The following is a 21,844-nucleotide window of genomic DNA, read 5'->3' as shown; positions in this document are numbered from 1 at the left end:
ATACTCCGGAGGCTGAGGCAGGATTGCTTGAGCCCGGGAGTTCAAGGCTGCAGTGAGCCAAGACTGCACTCTAGCCTGGGTGACAGAATGATACTCTGTCTCAAAAAAAAAAGTTATAAAACTGACTGTGGTGTTGGCTGCACATATCTGTGAATGTATTAAAAACCACTGAATTGTACAGTTTAAATAAGCAAAATGTAGGTCTGTTAACTATATCTCAAGACAGCTATTTAAAAAATTTTTTTAATTATGAACTATTTCATACACACAAAATTATATATGTATACATACATGTTATAAAGAAAAATAAATACTCTGCACCTATCACCTGCCTAATAAATACAATTTCACCACTATCCACGAAGCCTTCTGCATGGCCTCTCCCAAATATAACCCTTTGCCTCCCCATCTAGGAGAACCATTCATCTAAAGTTTAAAAAATATTCCTGGCCAGGCTGGTGGCCCACACCCGTAGTCCCAGCTACTAGGGGTGGAGGCGCTGAGGTGGCAGGATCGCTTGAGCACAGGAGGAGGAGGCTGCAGTGAGCCGAGACTGCACCACTGCACTCCAGCCTGGGTGACACAGTGAGACACTACCTCAAAAAAAATATTACTTTGACTATCATTACAGTTTTACTATATATGTACATATGTCTAAACAATATAGTTTAACTTTGTAAGTTTTTAAACTTTTCTATAAATGTATCCATTATATTTGCAAAATGCATTTTTCGTCAACACTGCATTTTTAAGAGCCTTCTGTGTTTTATTCCATTATGTGTATTGTTTATGAATCAACAATACTCTAAATTGAAGATACTGAAATCTACCTCACAGACGATTCATGTCAGATAATGAATATAAAATGCTTATAGCAGTGCCTGATTCATTATGGGTATTACATATGTAAAATACTGTATGTTAATAATTGTATATATTATAGCAATTGCTCCTTTCTCTGTGAATGTGTATTAATATTATTTCATCAACTACATTAGCCCTTAACAGTTTTCAAAATGTAGTAAAATCCAAGTTACACAGGCCTTTGCGAAATGCCTCATTCTAGATATTGAAAGTTTCTGTATAGCTAAGATTTGAGTTTTTCATGTACCAATTCATTTTCATGTACCAATTCATATACCAATGTATGTTTTTAAATTTAAACAAATTAAAAGAATGATCTTTATGAAAAAATTTCAGCCATTTCCAAATTCTCTTCCAAATTTCTTTATGAGCATGTGTGACAAAGCTTTAATCAGACCACAAACTGTTTTGTGTTCTGCTTTTTTTTTGAGACAGGGTCTTGTTCTGCCACCCAGGCTGGAGTGCAGCGGCGTGATCATAGCTCACTGCAGCCTCAAAGTTCCAGACTCAAGTGATCCTGCCACCTCAGTCTCCTGAGTAGCTGGGACAGACAACAGGCATGCGCCATCAGGCCCGGCTAATTTATTTTTATTTTTATAGAGACGAGGTCTCACCATGTTGCCCAGGCTGGTCTCAAACTCCTGGGCTCAAGCAATCCTCCCACCTCAGCCTCCCAAAGTGTTAGGATTACAGGCATGAGCCACCGTGCCTGGCCATGTTCTGCTTTTAAAGCATGACTTCATTTGTACCCTTCCATACAGCGATACGGCCTATGGAGCTGCCATGGTTAATGTTTGTGTCCTTCACTGATTTCCACACCAGCCACAGAGAGAGCAGCCCAGGAGAAAATGAGGCTGTCTAGTTCTTAGGTGGGTCACACATTCTTCTTGGGGGCTGTCTTAGTCCATTTGTGCTGCTATAAGAGAACATCATAAAATGGGTAACTTATAAACAACAGACATTTCTTTCTCACAGTTGTGGAGGCTGGGAAGTCCAAGATCAAGGCACTGGCAGATTCAGTGTCTGGGGAGGGGCCGCTTTCTTGTTCATTAGATGGCATCTTCTCCCTCTGTCCTCATATAGAAGGAGGGGAAAGGCAGCTCTCTGAGGCTTCCTTTATAAGTGCATGAATCCCATTTCTAACCTCCCAAATGCCCTACCTCCTAATACCATCACATTGGTGATTGCATTTCAATACATGAGCTTTGGGGGAACACAAACTTTCAGACCATAGCAGGGGCCATAGTTATTATTATTATTATTATTATTATTATTATTATTATTATTATTATTATTTTGAGATGGAGCCTCACTCTGTTGCCCAGGCTGGAGTGCTGTGGCACCATCTCGGCTCACTGCAACTGCCGCCTCCCGGGTTCAAGTGATTCTCCTGCCTCAGCCTCCTGAGTAGCTGGGATTACAGGCGTGCACCACCACGCCCGGTTAACTTTTGTATTTTTCGTAGAGACAGGGTTTCACCATGTTGGCCAGACTGGTCTTGAACTCCTGACCTCAAGTGATCCACCCGCTTTGGCCTCCCAAAGTGCAGGGACTACAGGCATGAGCCACTGTGCCCAGCCCACAGGCCATTAATTTTCTCCATTGCAGCCATTGGTGCCAGTTTCCACTCTGCTGTCCGAAGGCAGTTTCAATCTGTAAGCCAACACCAATTGATTTGTAGCAGCTGCCTGGAACCCTGTGCTGACAGGAACTGTGAGGTCAAGCTCAGGTTCAGCAGGAGGGCATCCTCTGATTTAGTACAGGTGTCTGCAATAGATACATTTCCCTGCAGTGCTGCTCTTAACTGTAAAGAGATGATGTTAAACAACTCCAGGGCAGTGCTAGGATCCTAATGAACATAACCTGATCACTCCCTGTGCTTCTGAGTCAGACAGCTCTCTCCTTTCACCAATACTGCCTGTATATGGTTATGATATATTTACAAGCACATTAAGTTTATGGGCACTGTCATTGTATTTTGGATTTGCACCCTGACCCAGGCATTAATTTATTTAAAAGAATATTTTAACATTGTCAAAGAGTTGGGCACCTTTAAATTTTCTTTTTCTTTTTTTTGAGATGGAGTCTCACTCTGTTGCCAGGCTGGAGTGCAGTGGCAAGATCTTGGCTCACTGCAACCTCCACCTCCCAGGTTCAAGCGATTCTCCTGCCTCAGCCTCCCAAGTAGCTGGGACTACAGGCGCATGCCACCACACCCAGCTAATTTTTGTATTTTTAGTAGAGACGGGGTTTCACCATGTTGGCCAGGATGGTCTCGATCTCTCGACCTCGTGATCCACCCGCCTTAGCCTCCCAAAGTGCTGGGATTACAGGCATGAGCCACCGTGCCCGGCCAATTCTGTTTCTGTTCTTTCTAACTTTATTGCGTTATGGCCCAGAAATGGGATGTGTAACATTTTTGTCCTTTTATATTTACTAAGTCTATATTTTTTTGTTTTCAGAATATGATCAAAGAAATTTCTATTTCTTTGCAAGTCTATTACCTCAGATTTTTCAAAATTATGTTACTATTTTGGGTATACATATAGATATGTTCTCAGTTTCATGTGCTTTTTTTTTTTTTTTTTTTTTAACCATTTCTGGCCTTTCCATCTTGCACTTTTCCTTCCATACCCTGTGCTCTAGATTCTATGATCTAGTATCTGTTTGTCAGTTAAGACTGCTCTCAGCTCTAGAGACCAGAAAATCTGACAGTGTGAATAAGCAAGGGAAGGAGATAAGGTTGAAGAGGCAGGCTCAGGCCAGTGTGTAAGCTTTTATTCCATCACAGTGAGAAGCCAGTGGTAGGGTCTAAATGGGACTGTGGGGATATTATCATGTTTTCCATGTTTTTAAGAGATCACTCTGGATGCTGAGTGGAGAATGGACTGTGGGAGGGCAAGAGAGGCAGCAGGGTGAAGGTGTGGAGGCAGTCTTGGGCAGCAGGCCAGTGAGTGACGAAGGTGGCTGAAACTGGCTGTAGAAACGCAGAGAGCAAGAAAAGGCTGCAATCAGGATGCGTGCCGCAGGCAGGGCCACAAGACTTACTGTGGGATTGCATGGCGGGTGAGAAGGGAAAGTCAGGGGTGAGTCCTTGTACTAGAGTCATCTGGATACTCCGCTCAGGGAAGAGGCTCCACACCTAGGGGTTATCAGCAGCCAGAGAGTAGGACTTAAAGCTGCAAGACTCTGTGGGGTCACTCTTGAGAAGGGGGCAGTTTATATCTCTCAATACATTTTTCAGCTGATATTTACATAGATAAAATTTATTTTGCATCTTCAAAATATGCAACATTTTAAACTAAATGGTTTGCTGGAAAAGCTTCACAGTGCTTCCAAATACAATTGGTAGACCATCAGGATCAATTTGTGGAGTTTTGGAATGTCGACAAAGGAGAGGTACATCCCTGATGTTTCAGTCTTGGGCCACTGCTACCACACACAAAGCAACTGTCTGGTGACAACCACATTAAATGTGAGGTGACCAAGAAGCAACGCTTTAAGCCTTTTACATCTTAACATGTTATTTGTAAAACATCTAGCTGCCATATTGTGATCTAGGAAATTAGTAGGGTTTTTTTTAATTGACTTGCCATGCCTTATAATTTTGCTGTTTAAAATAATGGGAAACAGGTTCTCATTAGGTTTTTCCTTGGAAAGAAAATGTGACATTTCAGTCATAGATTACATTTTGACTTTTTTTTTTTTGAGATGGAGTCTCGCTCTGCCACCCAGCCTGGAAGTGCAGTGGCGAGATCTCGGCTCACTGCAACCTCTGCCTCCCAGGTTCGAGTGATTCTTCTGCCTCAGCCTCTTGAGTAGCTGGGATTACAGGCATGCGCCACCACATCTGGCTAATTTTTGTATTTTTAGTAGAAACAGCGTTTCACCATGTGGCCAGGGTGGTCTTGAACACCTGACCTCAGGTGATCCACTCACCTCGGCCTCCCAAATTGCTGGGACTACAGGCGTGAGCCACAGCACTCAGCCAGATTACCGATGTTTTTAATGGCAGATGACTTTCCAGCCTTGTCTTAGTTTTAATTTTTTTTTTTTTTGAGATGGCGTCTTACTATATGGCCCAGGGTGGCCCTGAACTTCTGAGTTCAAGTGATCCTCCCACCTCAGCCTCCCAAAGTGCTGGGACTACAGGCGTGAGCCACGGTGCTTGGCCAGATTACTGATGTTTACAATGGCAGATGACTTTCCAACCTTGTCTTAGTTTTATTTTTTTTTGGAGATGGGGGTCTCACTATATTGCCCAGGCTGGTCTTGAACTCCTAAGCTCAACTGATCCTCCCACCTCAGCCTCCCAAAGTGCTGGGATTACAGGCATGACCCACTGTGACCGGCTTAGTTTTAAATTCCCAATTATTCACCTTGTAAAATACTTAATTCCATTTCTTCCACATCTCATAGAAAAACTGATGCTCCAGGAAGATGTATCACCAATATTCTGCTGTTTTTGTATCTGCCCGTGCAGAACTGGGGTTGTGCCTTCTCTAGTTTGAGAAGCATGTAGCAACATACTTGATTTTGCCCGGAATCAGTAACGTACCGCATGCTGGGAGCCGCACTCTCTTAACCGCTCCAAGCCCGTGACAGAAAAACGAAATGGAAAAATGACTTAGGAGAATTATCACTATTAACCCCCAGAAACAACACATTATTAAAAGCGGTTCTGAAGGGCTATTTAAAAGGGAAATCAATAGTAGTTTCAAAGGAGTCCTATCGTGAGGCAAAAATTGTGCTTTACCTTCCTTCACAAACTTCCCTAATGTTTTGGGAAGGACCGATGCAAACTTCTAGTCCTGTTGGCCTGTGTTAATAATGGCCAAGAGGTCCCCAATGGGTAACAGAGTCCTGTAAACCAAACAGTGCGAGAAGTCAGAAAAGCAGCTGGGTGTGGCCCCCCAAAGCAGCTTAGGGGGTTACTTAACTGTGCGGCTACATTTCTTGACCATACACTAAAGGAACTGGGCCTTTCCATGTGATGTTTTCCTTTTATAACGGTGGCAGGAAGCGGTCCCTCTGAAGGGCCTGACCGAGGTATGCGCCGGCGCCAGGCCGGGGTCCAAGGGGCGCTCCGAAGCGGGGCCCATAGAGAGGGTTTAGGGCAATTCCAAGGGATGGCGGGGACGGAGGAAAAGTGGCGTTGAAAAGGCAAGAGCCAGGTTCCCAGCCACTGGATATTTCCACTTGAGGCAGTGAATTTACAGCTTCAGACATCCACCAAACAGCGGCTGCGTGGGCTCCTAAGAAGTGTAGGAACTGTTCAGAAACCCGGCGCCGCCAGCCCCACTCCACCGCCGCCAGGGGCGCACAGCAGCAGGTATGCGGCCGGAGGGAAGGGGCGGGGCGGGAGGAAGGGGCGGGACGTGCCCCGCCAGAGGAGGCCAGGAGGACCAGGAACCCGGGAGAGCATGGCCACGCTGCGCCGGCTTCGGGAGGCGCCGCGGCACTTACTGGTTTGCGAGAAATCCAACTTCGGCAACCACAAGTCGCGCCACCGGCATCTTGTGCAGACGCACTACTATAACTACAGGGTGAGTCCGGTTGTCCTCGGCTTCTCGGGCCGTGCTCAGTGCCCGCGTGCGAGAGAGGTTTCGGGAGAGCGATAGGCTTCGCGGGGCGGGGCAGCCGTCGGTGGGCGGAGGGGCGGGGGGGGGGGGGCGGTCCTCGCCCGGCTTGCTGGGAGTTGTAGTCTCTTAACCGCTCTAGGCCAGTGGCTTGCAGGGTTGCAGGACTACAACTCCCAGGATGCGCCGGGCGTGGGGGCGGCACCCAGTCTGGAGGGAGCTGTTGTCAGGGGAGTTCTGGCTGCTCACTCGTGTCAACCCGCCGCACTGGGAGTGAGTCCAGGGAGGGATTCGAGGTTCAGGGCCGGGACCAGGGAGTTAGGACGGTGTGACGGCTGCGATGTGCAACTGCGGGGCAGCCACGTGCACCTCGCTTTTTCCCCAAATCAGGGCGGGTCTCGCGCCTCCTCCCCAGCACCGCCTCCCTCCCCAGCTTGAATCCCTCTCCCACCTGCATACCTGTGGCTGTCACCAGAGCATCCTGCCTAGGCTCGGCCCAGGAAGCCACTGATTTTCTAAATTGGTTGTGGGAACTAATTTGATATCTGAGAAACTTCAAGAAACCAACCTTATCATGGGGGATTAAACATTGTACACTTTAAATGGATCCGCTTAGTAACTAAGGTTTGACTGAGCAGTGTTTCAGAGATGTTAAGTGGTGACCTGATCAGTCAGAACAGGCTGGTGTTTGAGCCTTGGGACAGTGATGACTTTTACAATGTGGCAACATTTGAAGCCTGCCCTGTTTTTAACACCTATTTTGGATGTCAAGCTCATCACAGCAGTCAGGGATGTATACTTTAACTCACCTGTTGCATTTTTCTGTCTCGAAAATGAAAACATACAGCAGCACCATTGCTTGCACATAGATTCTTAGTAATTGGATGTCCATAAATTAATTCCTTATGCCCCGACAGATAGTTTGTTTCATTCCAGGATAACACCAGGGTAAACAAATCAAGGGATATTCAATTATACTATATTTTCTTGAAAATAAAATAGTGAAAGGAACAGGACATAAAATATACAGCATTGCTAATTTGCAAAAGATAAAATGCAAGCACGAGTTTTCCATTAAAAGTATTCTGTTCAATCCCCTTCCTGTACTGTACGTTTGAATGCAGAAATGAAAAGTAGTCAGATTTCTCTTTGCCTGAGATAGGTAAGTTAATGTAAGAGTTTTATTGCCCGTGTTTTTATGTTCCAGTGAAACTCGTGGAGAAATAACAACTTTCATGATTTTGTTTCATTCCTGAAAACCGGGGTGTTCATCTTCATGGAAGTAAGACCTTGTTTGTATTACACATTCCAATAGGTTTCATTTCTCATTCCTGAATGTGGGATACTATCGGAAGAACTGAAAAACCTGGTCATGAACACTGGACCGTATTACTTTGTGAATAATTTACCTCTTCATGAATTAATTACACCTGAATTCATCAGTACCTTTATAAAGAAAGGTAAGAAAAACCTGAAATGGCTGTGAACAAGGCTGGATGAGGAAGGGTAGGGAGACCACATCACAATGCTAGGGCTGTTCTTTTGTTTCAGACAGGGCCAGTGGTATAGTCTGTGTGGTCAGGTGCACACACGTTCTCCCCCGCATTTTCATCCTGTTCTTTCTTGTACCCTCTTTAGGTGGTGGTTTCTGATTGCAGTTGCCCACAAGTGTTGGATGGGGATGTTGTAACATAACAGTATCCATCCCCTTAAAATGAGGATTAATGGAGAGGAGAGACTTGCAATCTGTGTTCAGATGCACTGCTGTTGAAGATGTGGCTGCAAAGACACTATGCTGTTAGCAGTCCCACAGCAGCTGTCTCACAGGGTTGGTCTCCGGATACAGCCATGGCTACTGTTCACAGAGCAAAGTGCTCGTTGGGGTCCAGTGTCTTCTGCTTAGATTTTGTAGCCATAACCCCTCCTCTGCTCACCCCATTTCCACCCATATCTGCTGGGTTGGACTGGTTTGTTTCAGTTGATTCCTGGGAGCCATCTGTTTGAAACTATTTCAGAGGGCCTTTAGGGATTCCACCCACACTACATAAGTCACCTGTACAGTGGCCACATGCTTATCTTGTGGTAGCCCCCACGTGTGTCCTCTCCAGTGAAGATATGAAGAATTCTAGTTACCAGTAGCTCGTCTCATTCTGACACTGCTGGGGCTACTTATGAGCTGGGCATCTTGTCTGGTCTCATCACCGTTATTCCTTTCATCTATTTTGAGGTCTGACACCACTCTGTCGATTACATGGACACTGGCTGTAGCAGGCACTGTTAAATATCTTACCAAATTTAACCCTTGCAACAACTTTATGAAGCAGGCCTATGATCCTCATTTAACAGGTGAGGAAACTGAGGCTTGGAGAGGTTGAGTAGCTTTTGAATCTTAACCTGGAACTCTGCCTCTAAGATGTGTATGTTTATCTAGAATTCTACTTTGGACCCCTCTCCACGCATCCCCAAAGGTCACGTTCCGTTCTGAGTCAATTTTTTGCTTGATGTTAGTAAGCTTGCACAAATAGGCCCTTGGTCGGGGAGTGAACTAGCTGGAGCTTGGTCTTCTGCATGCTCCAGCTTACCTTTAGCAGATGTTTGGTTTATTGAGTGAGCTGGAGCAGTGGTAGAAACTGACCTTTAATTACCTGGAAGACTGGTTATCTTGTAAAAATAATCCACTAACATCTTGCAGGTGTAATTTCTTGTTTTAAATTTTTCCTCTGTACTTTCTCTTACAGGTTCTTGCTATGCACTAACATACAATACAAATATTGATGAAGATAATACTGTTGCCCTGCTACCAAATGGTAACACTTTATTTTTTCATCTTTCTCTAATTGTTAAAAAAAAAATGCATACTGTAAAAAAAAAAAAAAAAAGTCTGCTGGGCATGGTGGCTCATGCTTGTAATCCCTGCACTTTGGGAGGCCAAAGTGGGTGGATCATCTGAGGTCAGGAGTTCGAGACCAGCCTGGCCAACATGGCGAAACCATGCCTCTACTAAAAATACAAAAATTAGCTAGCGTGGTGGCGCATGCCTGTAGTCCCAGCTCCTTGGGAGGCTGAGGCAGGAGAATCGCTTTGAACCTGGGAGGCGGAGGTTGCAGTGAGCCAAGATTGTGCCACTGCACTACAGCCTGGGTGACAGAATGAGACTGTCTGAAAAAAAAAAAAAGAAGATATTCAAAAGAATGAGTATACCATGACTTATTTATTTCATCTTTAGTAGAAATTCAGATTATTTCTAATTTAACTATTATAAATAATATCCTTGGATGTATAATGTATAAATAATATCTGTTACAAGACATGTATACATATAAATAATATTCTTGTGATATAAATAAGATCCTTGTATGCAGTTTGTTACATCGATATCTAACTGCTCAATTTGCTTGCTTTCTTTTAGTCAGACAACATAAGTTCTATTTTTGGTATCTCTTATGGGAGTTATTATTTGATTTATAGGGAAATTAATTTTGTCACTGGATAAAGACACTTATGAAGAAACTGGACTTCAGGGTCATCCATCTCAGTTTTCTGGCAGAAAAATTATGAAATTTAGTAAGTATCATGTGTGCTCCATCTGTTTCTAAGAAGTCTATAATCTTCTTGTGGCAATTTAAATTTAAATGTTTGAATTGCCTCTAATCTCTTTGTTCAAAAAAATGTGGCTTTTTAAAAAAATTTATCAAACTTCTGACTCGAGCTTCACAGAGGATAGGATGATGCTTTTAAGTTCATTTCTTTTCAGCTGTAGATGCATTTAATAAAGATTGTAGACTTGGACTGGTCAATTAAATATATATGTTTTGGGTTAAACCTTGGCAGGCCGAGGTGGGTGGATCATGAGGTCAAGAGATTGAGACCATTGTGACCAACATGGCGAAACCCTGTCTCTGCTAAAAATACAAAAATTAGCTGGGCGTGGTGGCGGGCGCCTGTAGTCCCAGCTACTCGGGAGGCTGAGGCAGGAGAATTGCTTGAACCCGGGAGGCGGAGTTTGCAGTGAGCCAAGATCGCACCACTGCACTTCAGCCTGGCGACAGAGTGAGAGTCCATCTCAAAAAAAAAAAAAAAAAATTCAAAGTACTGAACCCAAGATAGGAGTCTACAACTTATTCTTAATAAAGAATTTCCTTTGGTTTCCCCAAGTCTTTATGATTACTAGTAGAAATTCACCCATGAGTGAAGAGATGTTTTGCTGACAGCATCTGGCTCGAACATCAATAGCTAAGGCTGCCACATCCATAAGTAGATTAAACCTGACCTCTCAAGGTCCTCTGCCCTTGGTCTTTGACCTAGGAAACATATAAATTGAAAATGTCTGTTTTTATTAGCTCTCAAGGTTAGACGTGCCCACCAAAGGGATCTTATTTATTTGGCAAACCAAAGGGAGTAGAAGAAGAATAAAATAATTTTACTATCCATAAAATTTCCCAAAATTCCAGTTTTTAAAAATGTAACTGTTTCCATGGTAGAAGCTGTACATATATGAATGAAATATATGTTCTTTTTTTCATTTTCAAAGTTGTTTCCATTGATTTGATGGAATTATCCTTAAACTTGGATTCTAAGAAGTATGAAAGAATATCTTGGTCCTTCAAAGAAAAGAAACCATTGAAATTTGATTTTCTTTTGGCTTGGCATAAAACAGGTATGAAGAATAAATTATGTAATGATACAGTGATTTTGAAAGTAATTGTTCATTAAAGAGGAGTAATGGAGGATTGAATGATGATTCACTCTTATAGTCAAGGAATATTGTATACGTATATATAAAAATATTATTAAGGAAACTAGCCCTTCTGACATCTCTGAAAACCATAGTTCAGGATCATGTAGGCATGCAGGCCTTTCTGCCTGAGTCTCTTTGGGTTATATGTAGATCCAGAGATCTTGAGAGTGGCTTCAGAGCAGCTAAATTTCATCTGTGTCTCCCCTTTCCTCTCTCCAGCTTAACCTTGAACAGCCTTGTCTATAATATTTTTAAGTAGCACCGATTATAGTTATATACACAATCTGCTTATTTATTATCACAGGGTACTGACTCAGGCCTACCATTAAATGTCAGATTAATTTGTTATAACTTTTAATTGATTAGGACACTAAATTTAGTTCAGAGTTTGCTATTCACCACACAGCGTAATCTGCCTAAAACGGCCACGTATGTTGCTCCTTTTAGAAGTGTATCTTTGGCCCAGATAATAGTGGATCAAGTCATCAGGAATTATGGTGTAGTACTCTCTTTTGGAGGATAGGAAGCATGGTGGTCTGTTTTAGAAATAGCCCCATCTGTCTGCTCCTCGTGGGAAGCGTCTGGTCACTGGGTGCTCCAAGTTGCTCCCATGAGTCCTAGGTCTGGCCTTCGGTGCCTCTCCTTCCATATATGGTAGATAGAAAAGAGGGCAGAAAGGCTTACTGAAGTTTCAGTTGCGTGAAGTCTTCTATGCAGATCATCAAGACATTGGATTCTGGATAGCCGCCTGTTCCTAAAGCTCCTAACTATTTTAAGGATTTGTCAGGACTGTGAAAGGTCTGAGATTTCCTCATACTTGCAGGCTAACAAGGTAGCCTGCCACAGTCTCAGGGATGCTGGTAGAAGACACATAAGCCCTGGGTCAGAGACACAGGACTTAATTACTTAGAGGAATGGTAGTAACCGGAATATATTAGTCAGGGTGCTCCAGAGAAAAAGGACCAATAGGATGGATGGATGGATGGATGAATGAATGGTTGGATGGTTGGATGGATGGATGGATGGATGAGAGGAGATTTATTAGGGAAATTGATCATGCAGTTATGGAGGCTGAGGAGTCCCACGACAGGCTGTCTGCAAGTGGGAGACCCAGGGATGCTGGTAGCATGGCTCAGTCCAAATATGAAAGCCTGAGAATCAGGAAAGAAGATGGTACAATTCTCAGTCCAAGGCCAAAGCCTGACAACCTGTGGATCTGCTGGTATAAGCCCCAGAGTCCAAAGGCTAGGGAACCTGGAGTTCTGCTGTCCAAGAGCAGGGGAAGAAGGGAGTCCCAGCTCCAAGGGACAGCGAATTCACTTTTACTCTGCCTTTTTATTCTACCTGGGGCCCCAGCCGGGTAGACGGTGCTGCCCACAGTGAGGGCAGATCTTCCCACTCAGTCTCCCCACTCACCTGCCAGTCTCCTCCAGAAACGCCCTCACAGACACACCTAGAAATAATGCTTTACCAGCCATCTAGATGACCCTTCATCCAGTCAGGTTGACACCTAAAATTAACCATCACACCGAATATCACCATTTGTACCAGTTCACCAAGTGCCATTTGCCAGAGTGACACCAAGCGATGCTGGGACATGCAGTAGGTTGCATTACAGGAGAGGAACCTGGAGTTTAAGAACTCCAGTCCTTTGTAAGGGGCAGTAAGCCTGCTGATCTCTGCCTGGAGAGAGGGAGGGTGACATTATTTCTATTATACTGGACAGTAAGCAATCCTGCCCTTTGCCATGGAGGGAGTGCTATCTCTGTCTTCCAAGGCCGTTGGCTACACAGACATCCCTGAAAAGATACGCTGGATTTTACTGGGTTTTCAGAGTCAAGCTGGGATGAGGTTCAATCACCATTCAGTTTCTCTTCTTTTTCTTTAATAGAGGTTGTGCAGATAAGCTCCTTCTCTCTGGAGTTCACTAATATTATTCATACATCAGGAATGCTTTTGGTTTTAAGTGTGAAGTTGAAATTTTTTTATTAGCACAAACGGTGAAACTAGTTTGGGTCTGATCAGAAACTATTGTGCTTTTCCAGGAAAAGTGTGAAAAAGATGAACGTTTACAGAACTTGGGCAAAAGGAGCTGAAAGCAGCTTTAAATAATTTTAATTTGAATGCAGCTCTGCACAGCTTCCGTCGTACTCAATCTTACCACTCAAATGGGAATGGGTGGGTTCAGGGATTCACTAAACTTGCTTACGATGGTCAGATGGATTCAAATGGCCTTGTGTGGTGTGTTTTTAAGGTTCAGAAGAATCAACAATGATGTCATATTTTTCCAAGTATCAAATTCAGGAGCATCAGCCAAAAGTAGCACTGAGCACGTTGAGAGATCTCCAGTGCCCAGTGCTGCAGAGCAGCGAGCTGGAGGGAACGCCAGAGGTGTCCTGCCGGGCTCTGGAGCTCTTCGACTGGCTCGGCGCCGTCTTCAGTAATGTCGACCTGTGGGTATCTGAACTCCCTGTGTCTTCCAGGGCTCTGGCCTGCTGCTTGTTTTTAATAGGAGTTTAATACTTTGGAAGTGATCATGTGATGGATATAAATGTGTTATCTCTCTCTTTTTTTTTTTTGGTGACAGAAATAATGAGCCTAATAATTTCATATCAACCTATTGCTGCCCTGAGCCAAGCACAGTGGTGGCAAAAGCTTATTTGTGTACCATCACTGGCTTCATACTTCCAGAGAAGATCTGTCTCCTATTGGAACATCTCTGGTGAGAACTCTTTACCTTTTATATCGCTCATGAGTGCTCTATAGAACAGTATGTAGAATAGTATAGATTTTTTCATTTTGGGAGGTAGTATATAAATAAAATGTACATTGAAAGGAAACTCAAATCCCCTCTTGCAAAGACCATACATTGAGTATAATCCTATTTAGTAAGCATATCTTCTCAATCTTCCCTTTTAAAATGTCAGATTCAAGTCTTGAAGGTTTTCCTTTTTAAGCCCAACATCCTTTTTCACATTTATTGGTTTAGTACTTTGATTTTCTTCAATAGGAAGGCTGGATATGAAAAATCTGGTGAATTATCCTGCAACATTTCAGTTAACTGAGACTCTGAGAACAGTACTCTTAATAGGAGGGACACTATCCTTAAACACCTGTGGGGTTGTTTTGGTTTCTTTTTGTCTTAAAGACCTCCCAGAATGAGGGTGGGAACAGCTGAGGTTTGTTTTGTGTGTTGTATATTAGTTAATCCTTATGGAATTCACAGTGTGACATCAGGAACTTATCACACACCTCTTGATTTTCAAAAATTAAAGCTAAGATCTAAGCTTTATTAGAATATCAGAAATACTACTTATCCTGAATAAATTTTTTAAAAATATAGACATTCCTAACTCTCTTTTAAAACTCTGTTTAACAATTACCTTTTTTTCAGTCACTACTTTGATGAACCGAAGTTAGCTCCATGGGTTACATTGTCCGTTCAAGGCTTTGCAGACAGCCCTGTTTCTTGGGAAAAAAATGAACATGGTTTTCGAAAAGGAGGAGAACATTTATATAACTTTGTGATTTTTAATAATCAGGACTATTGGCTTCAGATGGCTGTTGGGGCAAATGATCACTGTCCACCATAAAAAATAAAAAATTAAAAATCGTGTTTGCTTACGTTTATGCTTGCTTTCAGATTTCTTAATGGTAAAAGGTCTATGTGTCCACTCAGGCTTGTGTGATGGTGACATTTCTCAGATCAGCATTTGCTAGCATCCTGCCCTGCACCTGAGACCTGTCTGTGATGGCAGCAGGGCCTGCTGTCCAATGAATAGCTCATAGTTGATTTCTGTCTGTCAACATAAGCACAGGGTTGTGGGTTACTACATGGTACACTGGGCCAGGATGTCCAGGGACCGGGGATATTGGTCCCCATCTCACCCCATTGGTTGAGATATATTTTGTTCATTACAACCTTTTCAGATAATAAAAAGAAATCTCATCCTTACCAGGGCCAGTCCCTGTTGTAAGTGCTGTTTATATATTACCATGTTAGAATCTCACACTAACCCTTTGAGGAAACGGAGGCACAGTGTGTAAATACACTACCGAAGTTACAGTGGCAGTGGACCTGAGACTTGACCTCAGGCCAGCCTAGTTCCTGAGTGTGTTCTCACGCTAATGCCTCTGGATCAGAGAGGGATCAATGGATACTGTAAATTGTTACAGAACAGGTTGAAAGAATTTTATTTCCAGCAGTAAGGCTGATAAGGACCAGTTGAAAACAACTACAACTTTAGAATACATATGAAAAACCATTTTTTTAAATTAATACTTTAAGTTTTAGGGTACATGTGCACAATGTGCAGGTTTGTTACATATGTATACATGTGCCATGTTGGTGTGTTGCACCCATTAACTCGTCATTTAGCATTAGGTATATCTCCTAATGCTATCCCTCCCCCCCCTCCGACCCCACAACAGGCCACGGTGTGTGATGTTCCCCTTCCTGTGTCCATGTGTTCTCATTGTTCAATTCCCACCTATGAGTGAGAATATGCGGTGTTTGGTTTTTTGTCTGAAGAACCATTTTTTTAATGTAAAAAACAAGAGCTGCAAAATAAGAGTTCTTAAAGGGAAAAAGAATTTTTTTTTTTTTTTTTGTAAATGGAAGCAGAAACCCAAAGAAGTAAGTGGAGTACTGACGCCACTTTTCCCCCTTAGTGCATCTGCCAAATGCCAAATTGAATTTTTCTTCTCATAGCCTGGGGTGGGAAGGGGCTGCAGAACAGCACACAAAGCTCAGGGCCTGCCCAAGGGAGGAAAACTAACAGGAGACCTCATAAAGTGAGACCCCAAAAGGATAGATGTAATGTAGGGGTAAACTAGGAATAAATCCATCTGCTTCACCCATCCCTCCAGCCCCTGTGAGCAGCAAGGAAGATTCTGTCCTGGGAGAAAACATCTTACTTGAGAGCCTGTATATAACCACAGGCAGTTTTTAGGGTGGTTTGTTTGCACCACCTGGATAGTCTTAAAAAATCTCAAGCTGGAAATTTCAGATGATAACAGGATTTTAGTGCCTTACAGGTAACTGGCAGAAGCAAAAAAGATTGTCTTTGGAGGAACTCAGAGAGTTTCAAGGAATGTAAGTTCATAGAAAAAAATCACAAATGTAAAATAGACAAGAACCAGCAGAAACAAGGGACAGAAGCAGGCCGTTAAGTCTTAGAAAGACTTAAGATGTTAAAGTTAGCAAGCACATCCATAAAGTATGCTTTATACTTACAGAAATAAGGGGGGTTAAATGGCATGAGTATAAGAACAACGAAGCAGATTGTAAAAAGTGCCAAACAAATCTAGGAATGAAAAATATAATTGAGATTGCAAATTCCACTGGTTGGTTTAACAGCAGACTAGATGCCACTGAAAATAGAATAATGGGTATGAAGAAATTAAGATCTTTTCAAATTTGCAAAAGCTGAAAGACTGTCACCCACAGGTCTGCACTGCAAGAAAAGTTAAAGGGCAGAAGCAAAATGCCTGCCTTCTGAAGGAAATAAGCACTGGAAATAGTAACAACATGGGTAAATGTAGGAATTATTATTTAAACCTCTTTAAAAGACAGTTGTTTAAATAAAAGTCATAGTGTGGGATTTATAATATATGTAAAAGTAAAATGGATGACCACAATAGCTTAAAGGTTAGGAGAGGAGAATCATGCTATTGTAAAGTTCTTATACACAAGGTGACATGCTACCATTTGAAGATAGAGTGTAATAAGTTACAGATGTGTGCTGTAAACCCTAAAGCAGCTGCTAAAATGACATACCAAAAAATCATACCTATTAAACTATCAAAAGATAAAATGGAATTATTTTAAAAACTTGATTCATCAAAAAGAAGACAGAAAAAGAGGTAAAAGGGAATAAAGAACAGTTAGGATGAATAGAAGACAAATAGCAAGATGAGAGACTCAACCTAACCATATCAATAATCACATTAAATGTGAATAGTGTAAACACCCCCAATTAAAAGGCATAGATTTTCAGACTGGATTGAAAAAAACATGACCCAATTATATTCTGCCTACAAGAAGTGTACTTTAAATAGAAAGACACAAATACTTAAAGGATGGAAAAAAGATATGCTAACACTAGTTACATGAAAATTGAAGTGCCTATATTAATCAAAATAGAGCAAAAAGTAATTCCCAGCATATTAGTCAATTCTCTCACTGCCATAAAGAAATATCTGAGACTGGGTAGCTTATAAAGAAAAGAGGTTTAATTGGCTCACATTTCTTCTTCTTCTTTTCTTTTTTTTTGAGACAGAGCCTCCCTCTGTTGCCCAGGATGGACTGCAGTGGCGCAGTCTCGGCTCACTGCAACCTCTGCCTCCTGGGTTCAAGTGATTCTCCTGCCTCAGCCTCTTGAGTAGCTGGGATTACAGGCATGCGCCACCATGCCTGGCTAGTTTTCTTCTGTTTTGTTTTGTTTTGTTTTTGTTTGTTTATTTTTCTTTTTTAGTAGAGGCAGGGTTTCACCACATTGGCCAGGCTGGTCTTGAACTCCTGACCTCGTGATCCGCCCACCTCAGCCTCCCAAAGCGCTGAGATTACAGGCATGGGCCACTGCACCTGGCCTAATTGGCTCACGCTTCTGCAGGCTGTGCAGGAAGCATGGTGGGCATCTGCTTGGCTTCTGGGGAGGCCTCAGGAAAACTCAATCATGGCAGAAGGTGAAAGAGAAGCATGGCCAGAGCAGGAGGGAGGGGTGTGGGAGGTACCACACACTTTAAAACAACCAGATCTTGTGAGAATTCTATCACTAGAAGAGCACTAAGTGGGGGCATCCACCCCCATGATCCAGTCACCTCCCACCAGGCCACACCTCCAACACTGGGGATTACAATTTGACATGAGATTTGGGCAGGGACACAGACCCAAACCGTATCACCCAGGATTAAAGAAAGCTATTTCATACTGATAACACACACCTCATAACAAAGCTTCAAAATACATGAAGCAAGAACAAGTAGAACTTCAAGGAGACATAGATCAATCCACTATTATCAGACGTTAATACCCCACCCTCAATAATTGACAGAACAAGTAGGCAGAAAATCAATAAGAATAATAAAGTAGACTTCAAAAATTTTATCAGTCAACTTGACCTGACTGATATTTACAGAACATTGCATCTTACAACAGCAGAAAATTTTTCTTGAGAAAATTGAGAAACAACAATTTTGTTTCTTGAGAAATAACTTGAGAAAAATTTTTAGTTGTTCAAACAAAAATAATAGTATGAGATTTATAATATATGTAAAAGTAAAGTGGGTTAAGAATTTTTCTCAAGTACACATGGAACGTTTATAGAGATGGACTACATTATAGACCATTTAAAAAGTCTCAAATTCAAAACATTTGTCACAGAAAGTATGTTGTCTGGCCACAATGGAATTAAATTAGAAATCAATAGCAGAAACTAGAAAAGAGAAAAACCCAAAGTAAGCAGAAGAAAAGGAATAATAAAGGTCAAAGTGGGACTTAATGAAATTTTTAAAATAGAGAAAAATTAATGAATCTAAATTTGGGGAGTTTAGAGGGGAAATTTTTTTAAATGGATAAATCTCCAGTCAGGTACATATATCAGGGAAAAAAGAAACAAGACACAAGTTACCAATATAAGGAATGACAGAGGTGGCATCACTGAAGAGCCTACAGATAGAAAAGGATAGTAAGGAAATATTAGGAACACCTTTATAGCAATAAATTCAACATAGATGAAATTGACAAATCCTTTGAAAGGCACAAATTACCAAAGCTCACCCAAGAAGAAGTAGATGACCTGAATAGCCCTATATCTGTTAAAGAAGTTGAAATTACAGTTGAAAAACCTGTAGCGAAAATCTAGGGCCAGGTGTGGTGGCTCACACCTGTATTCCCAGCATGTTGGGAAGTTGAGGTGGGAGGATCACTTGAAGCCAGGAGTTCAAGGACAGACTGGACAACATAGCAAGATTCCAAAACAAACAAACAAAAAATTAGTCAGGCATGGTAGCACATGCCTGTAGTCCTAGCTACTTGAGAGGCTGAGGCAGGATGATTGCTTGAGCCTAGGAATTGAAAGCTGCAGTGAGCAATGATCACACTGCTGCACTCCAGCCTGGCTGACAAATCAAGGCCCTGACTCAAAGAAAGGGAGAGAAGGAGACAGAGAGGAAGAAATACTTTCCACCTCATTATCTGAGGCCAGAATTATCCTAGTACCAAAATTATCCTAGGACCCTGGCCAAACAAACATGCTACCAGGAAAGAAAACTACAGATCAACATTTCTCATGAACATAGGGTAAAATTGTAAGCCAGTTTATCAAATTGAGTCCTACAAGATAAGGAACAGGTAATAAAACATGATCAAGAGGGAATATCCAAGGAGTGTAGGGTTGACCTAACATTTGAAAAATCAATCAATATAATTCATTGTATAAACAAGCTATAAAAGAATAATCATATAATCAATCAATACAGAAAGGCATTTGACAAAATCCAGCATTCATTACTGATAATCAAGGTTAGGAATAAATGACACTTCTTCAATCTGATCAAGGGCATCTACAAAGACCCTACAGCTAACATCACACTTAATTGTGAAAGACAGTATTCCCCACCTTCCCAACGTCAGGAACAAATCAGGGATGCCTGCTTTTACCACCTCTGTTCAACATTGTACTGAAGGCTTTAGACTGTGCAATCAGAGAACAAACAGAAATAATGGACGTCCAGATTGGAAAGAAAGAAAGAAATTGTATTCACAGATGACATGATTATTTATGCAAAATTCAATGGACTCTACAAATGAGCTACTAGAACAAATAAGTGAGTTTGTCAGGGTTGCAGGATACAAAGTAGTGTACAAAAATCAGTTGTATATGGTAGCAAGGAAAAATTAATAATTGAAATAAAAAATCAACATTTGCAATCACATAAACAATACTACCTTTGCAATAGCACAAATACCTGGGATAAGTCTGACCAAAAAAATGAGAAAAATACTGTACACTGAAAACTACAAAATATTGATATGATAAAGGAGACCTAAATAGATGATATACCTTGTTCATGGGTCAGAAGACTCAATATTGTTAAGATGTCATGTCATATTCCCAAAATATAGATTCAATATAGATTTAATACAATCACAATCAAAATCCCAGCAGCCTATGTGTGTGTGTGTGTATGTGTGTGTGTAAAATGACAAACTGATTCTAAAATGTTTGTAGAACTTCAAAGGACCTGGAGTAGCCAAACAACTTCACAAAAGAAGAATCAAGTTAGAGGACTAATATTAACAGATTTTTAAGGAATTATTCTAAAGCAACAGTAATCAAGACAGTGTGGTATTGACATGAAGGATATACCAATAGATCAATGATATAGGATTTGTGTCCAGAATATAAAGTACTTTCAAAACTCAGCAATAAGGAAACAAACAATCCAAATGGAAAATGAAGGAAAGACATCAACAGACATTTTACCAAAGAGTCCACTTAAACAGCAAATAAATGAATGAAAAGATGTTCTAACCTCATTAACCATTAGGAAAAAGGCAAATTAAAATTATGATATCACTAACTCCTATTAGAATGGTTAAAAGATAGTGATAACATCAAATTCTGACAACTATGCTGAGAAACTTTATCTCCCATATATTGCTGGCAGTAATGTATAATTTCACAGCCATTCATAAAAATATTTCCCAGTTTACTTATAAAAGTAAACATGAAATTACCATATGATCCAGTAATTTCACTCTTGGGCATTTATTCTGAGGAAATGAACTTATGTTCACACAAAAACCCATATTCAAATGTTCATAGCAGCTTTATGTGTAATGAGCAAGACCTAGGAAAAAAACAAATGTCCTTCAGTGAGTGAATGGTTAAGCAAATTGTGATCCATGAAATACTGCTTAACAATAAAAAGGAGCAAGTTATCAACACACCCAATAACTTGGAAAGATCTCAAGGGAATTATACTGAGTGAAAAAAAACCCAGACCAAAAAGTTACTATTGTATGATTCCATTTATATAACATCCTTGAAATGAAAAAAATGAGAGGAATGGAAACCAGATTAGTGGTTGCCTGAGATTAGGGATGTTGGGGGTGGGGAGGGGTCAGTGTGGCTGTAACAGGGCAATAAAAAGGATCATCATGGTGATGGAACTCTTGTATATCTTGACTGTGGTTGTCAGCACATGGACCTATACATGAAATAAAACTGCATAAAACACACCCCACTGCCGCCTCCAACACACACACTACAAGTAAAACTAAGGAAATCTGAATCAGGTCTGTGGATTGTACCAATGTCAATTTCCTAGTTTTGACAATGGGCTACAGTTATATGAGATGTTACCACTGGAGGTATAAAATGTTACACAGGACCTTTCCGTATGATATCCGCCACTTCCTCTGAATCTATAATTGCTTCAAAAGGTAAAAACAACTTTGGGAAAGAGAAAAGAGGATAGGAGGAGGGAGGCCTATACAGCTATATGTAAATTGTTGTCCTGACTCAAACTTCCTTGCAAAAGGGATGATTCCTGTGGATTTATTATAATATTCAAATAAATAAATGGCCACGCATAGGAACACTGATGAAAATGGGTCAAAATCAAAGCAAAATCACAGTGGTTATTCCAACCCTGT

General features: G+C 41.4%; 1 protein-coding gene and 1 long non-coding RNA gene across 4 annotated transcripts in view; one reads left to right on the top strand and one right to left on the bottom strand.

Moving 5' to 3' along the window:
* The window catches only part of LOC112133731 (uncharacterized), a 42,248-nt gene extending 35,724 nt beyond the window's left edge, over positions 1-6,524 (bottom strand). The window contains exon 1 of the long non-coding RNA XR_002915336.3: positions 6,331-6,524. This is a non-coding gene — a long non-coding RNA (uncharacterized LOC112133731). The remainder of the gene's footprint in view (positions 1-6,330) is intronic.
* RPP40 (ribonuclease P/MRP subunit p40) lies at positions 5,940-14,805 on the top strand. 3 transcript variants are annotated; one of them, XM_054557159.2, is made up of 8 exons: positions 5,940-6,196; positions 7,759-7,903; positions 9,182-9,250; positions 9,912-10,007; positions 10,975-11,100; positions 13,436-13,634; positions 13,769-13,903; positions 14,576-14,805. In XM_054557159.2, the coding sequence occupies exons 2-8, from the start codon at positions 7,816-7,818 to the stop codon at positions 14,772-14,774; spliced, it is 912 nt and encodes a 303-aa protein (XP_054413134.2). In that variant the 5' UTR covers positions 5,940-6,196; positions 7,759-7,815; the 3' UTR covers positions 14,775-14,805. The 3 variants fall into 3 exon arrangements, with proteins under 3 accessions (XP_054413134.2, XP_002816427.2, XP_054413133.2); XM_002816381.6 differs by lacking the exon at positions 5,940-6,196 and adding an exon at positions 6,231-6,410; XM_054557158.2 differs by lacking the exon at positions 5,940-6,196 and adding an exon at positions 6,517-6,716.
* The last annotated feature ends 7,039 nt before the right edge of the window (positions 14,806-21,844 follow it).

Source organism: Pongo abelii, chromosome 5 (genome assembly GCF_028885655.2).
Source record: "Pongo abelii isolate AG06213 chromosome 5, NHGRI_mPonAbe1-v2.0_pri, whole genome shotgun sequence".
NCBI classification, from domain to species: domain Eukaryota; kingdom Metazoa; phylum Chordata; class Mammalia; order Primates; family Hominidae; genus Pongo; species Pongo abelii.
The sequence above is the reverse complement of the archived record's forward strand: the minus strand, read 5'-3'. Positions and strand labels throughout refer to the sequence as shown.

Bases quoted from the DNA above. Each gene is read 5' to 3' on its own strand.
- RPP40 (XM_002816381.6), top strand. From the start codon at position 6,288: ATGGCCACGCTGCGCCGGCTTCGGGAGGCGCCGCGGCACTTACTGGTT. The intron at 11,101-13,435 runs GTATGAAGAATA...TGTGTTTTTAAG, and splicing joins TTTGGCTTGGCATAAAACAG to GTTCAGAAGAATCAACAATG. The intron at 13,904-14,575 runs GTGAGAACTCTT...CCTTTTTTTCAG, and splicing joins CTCCTATTGGAACATCTCTG to TCACTACTTTGATGAACCGA.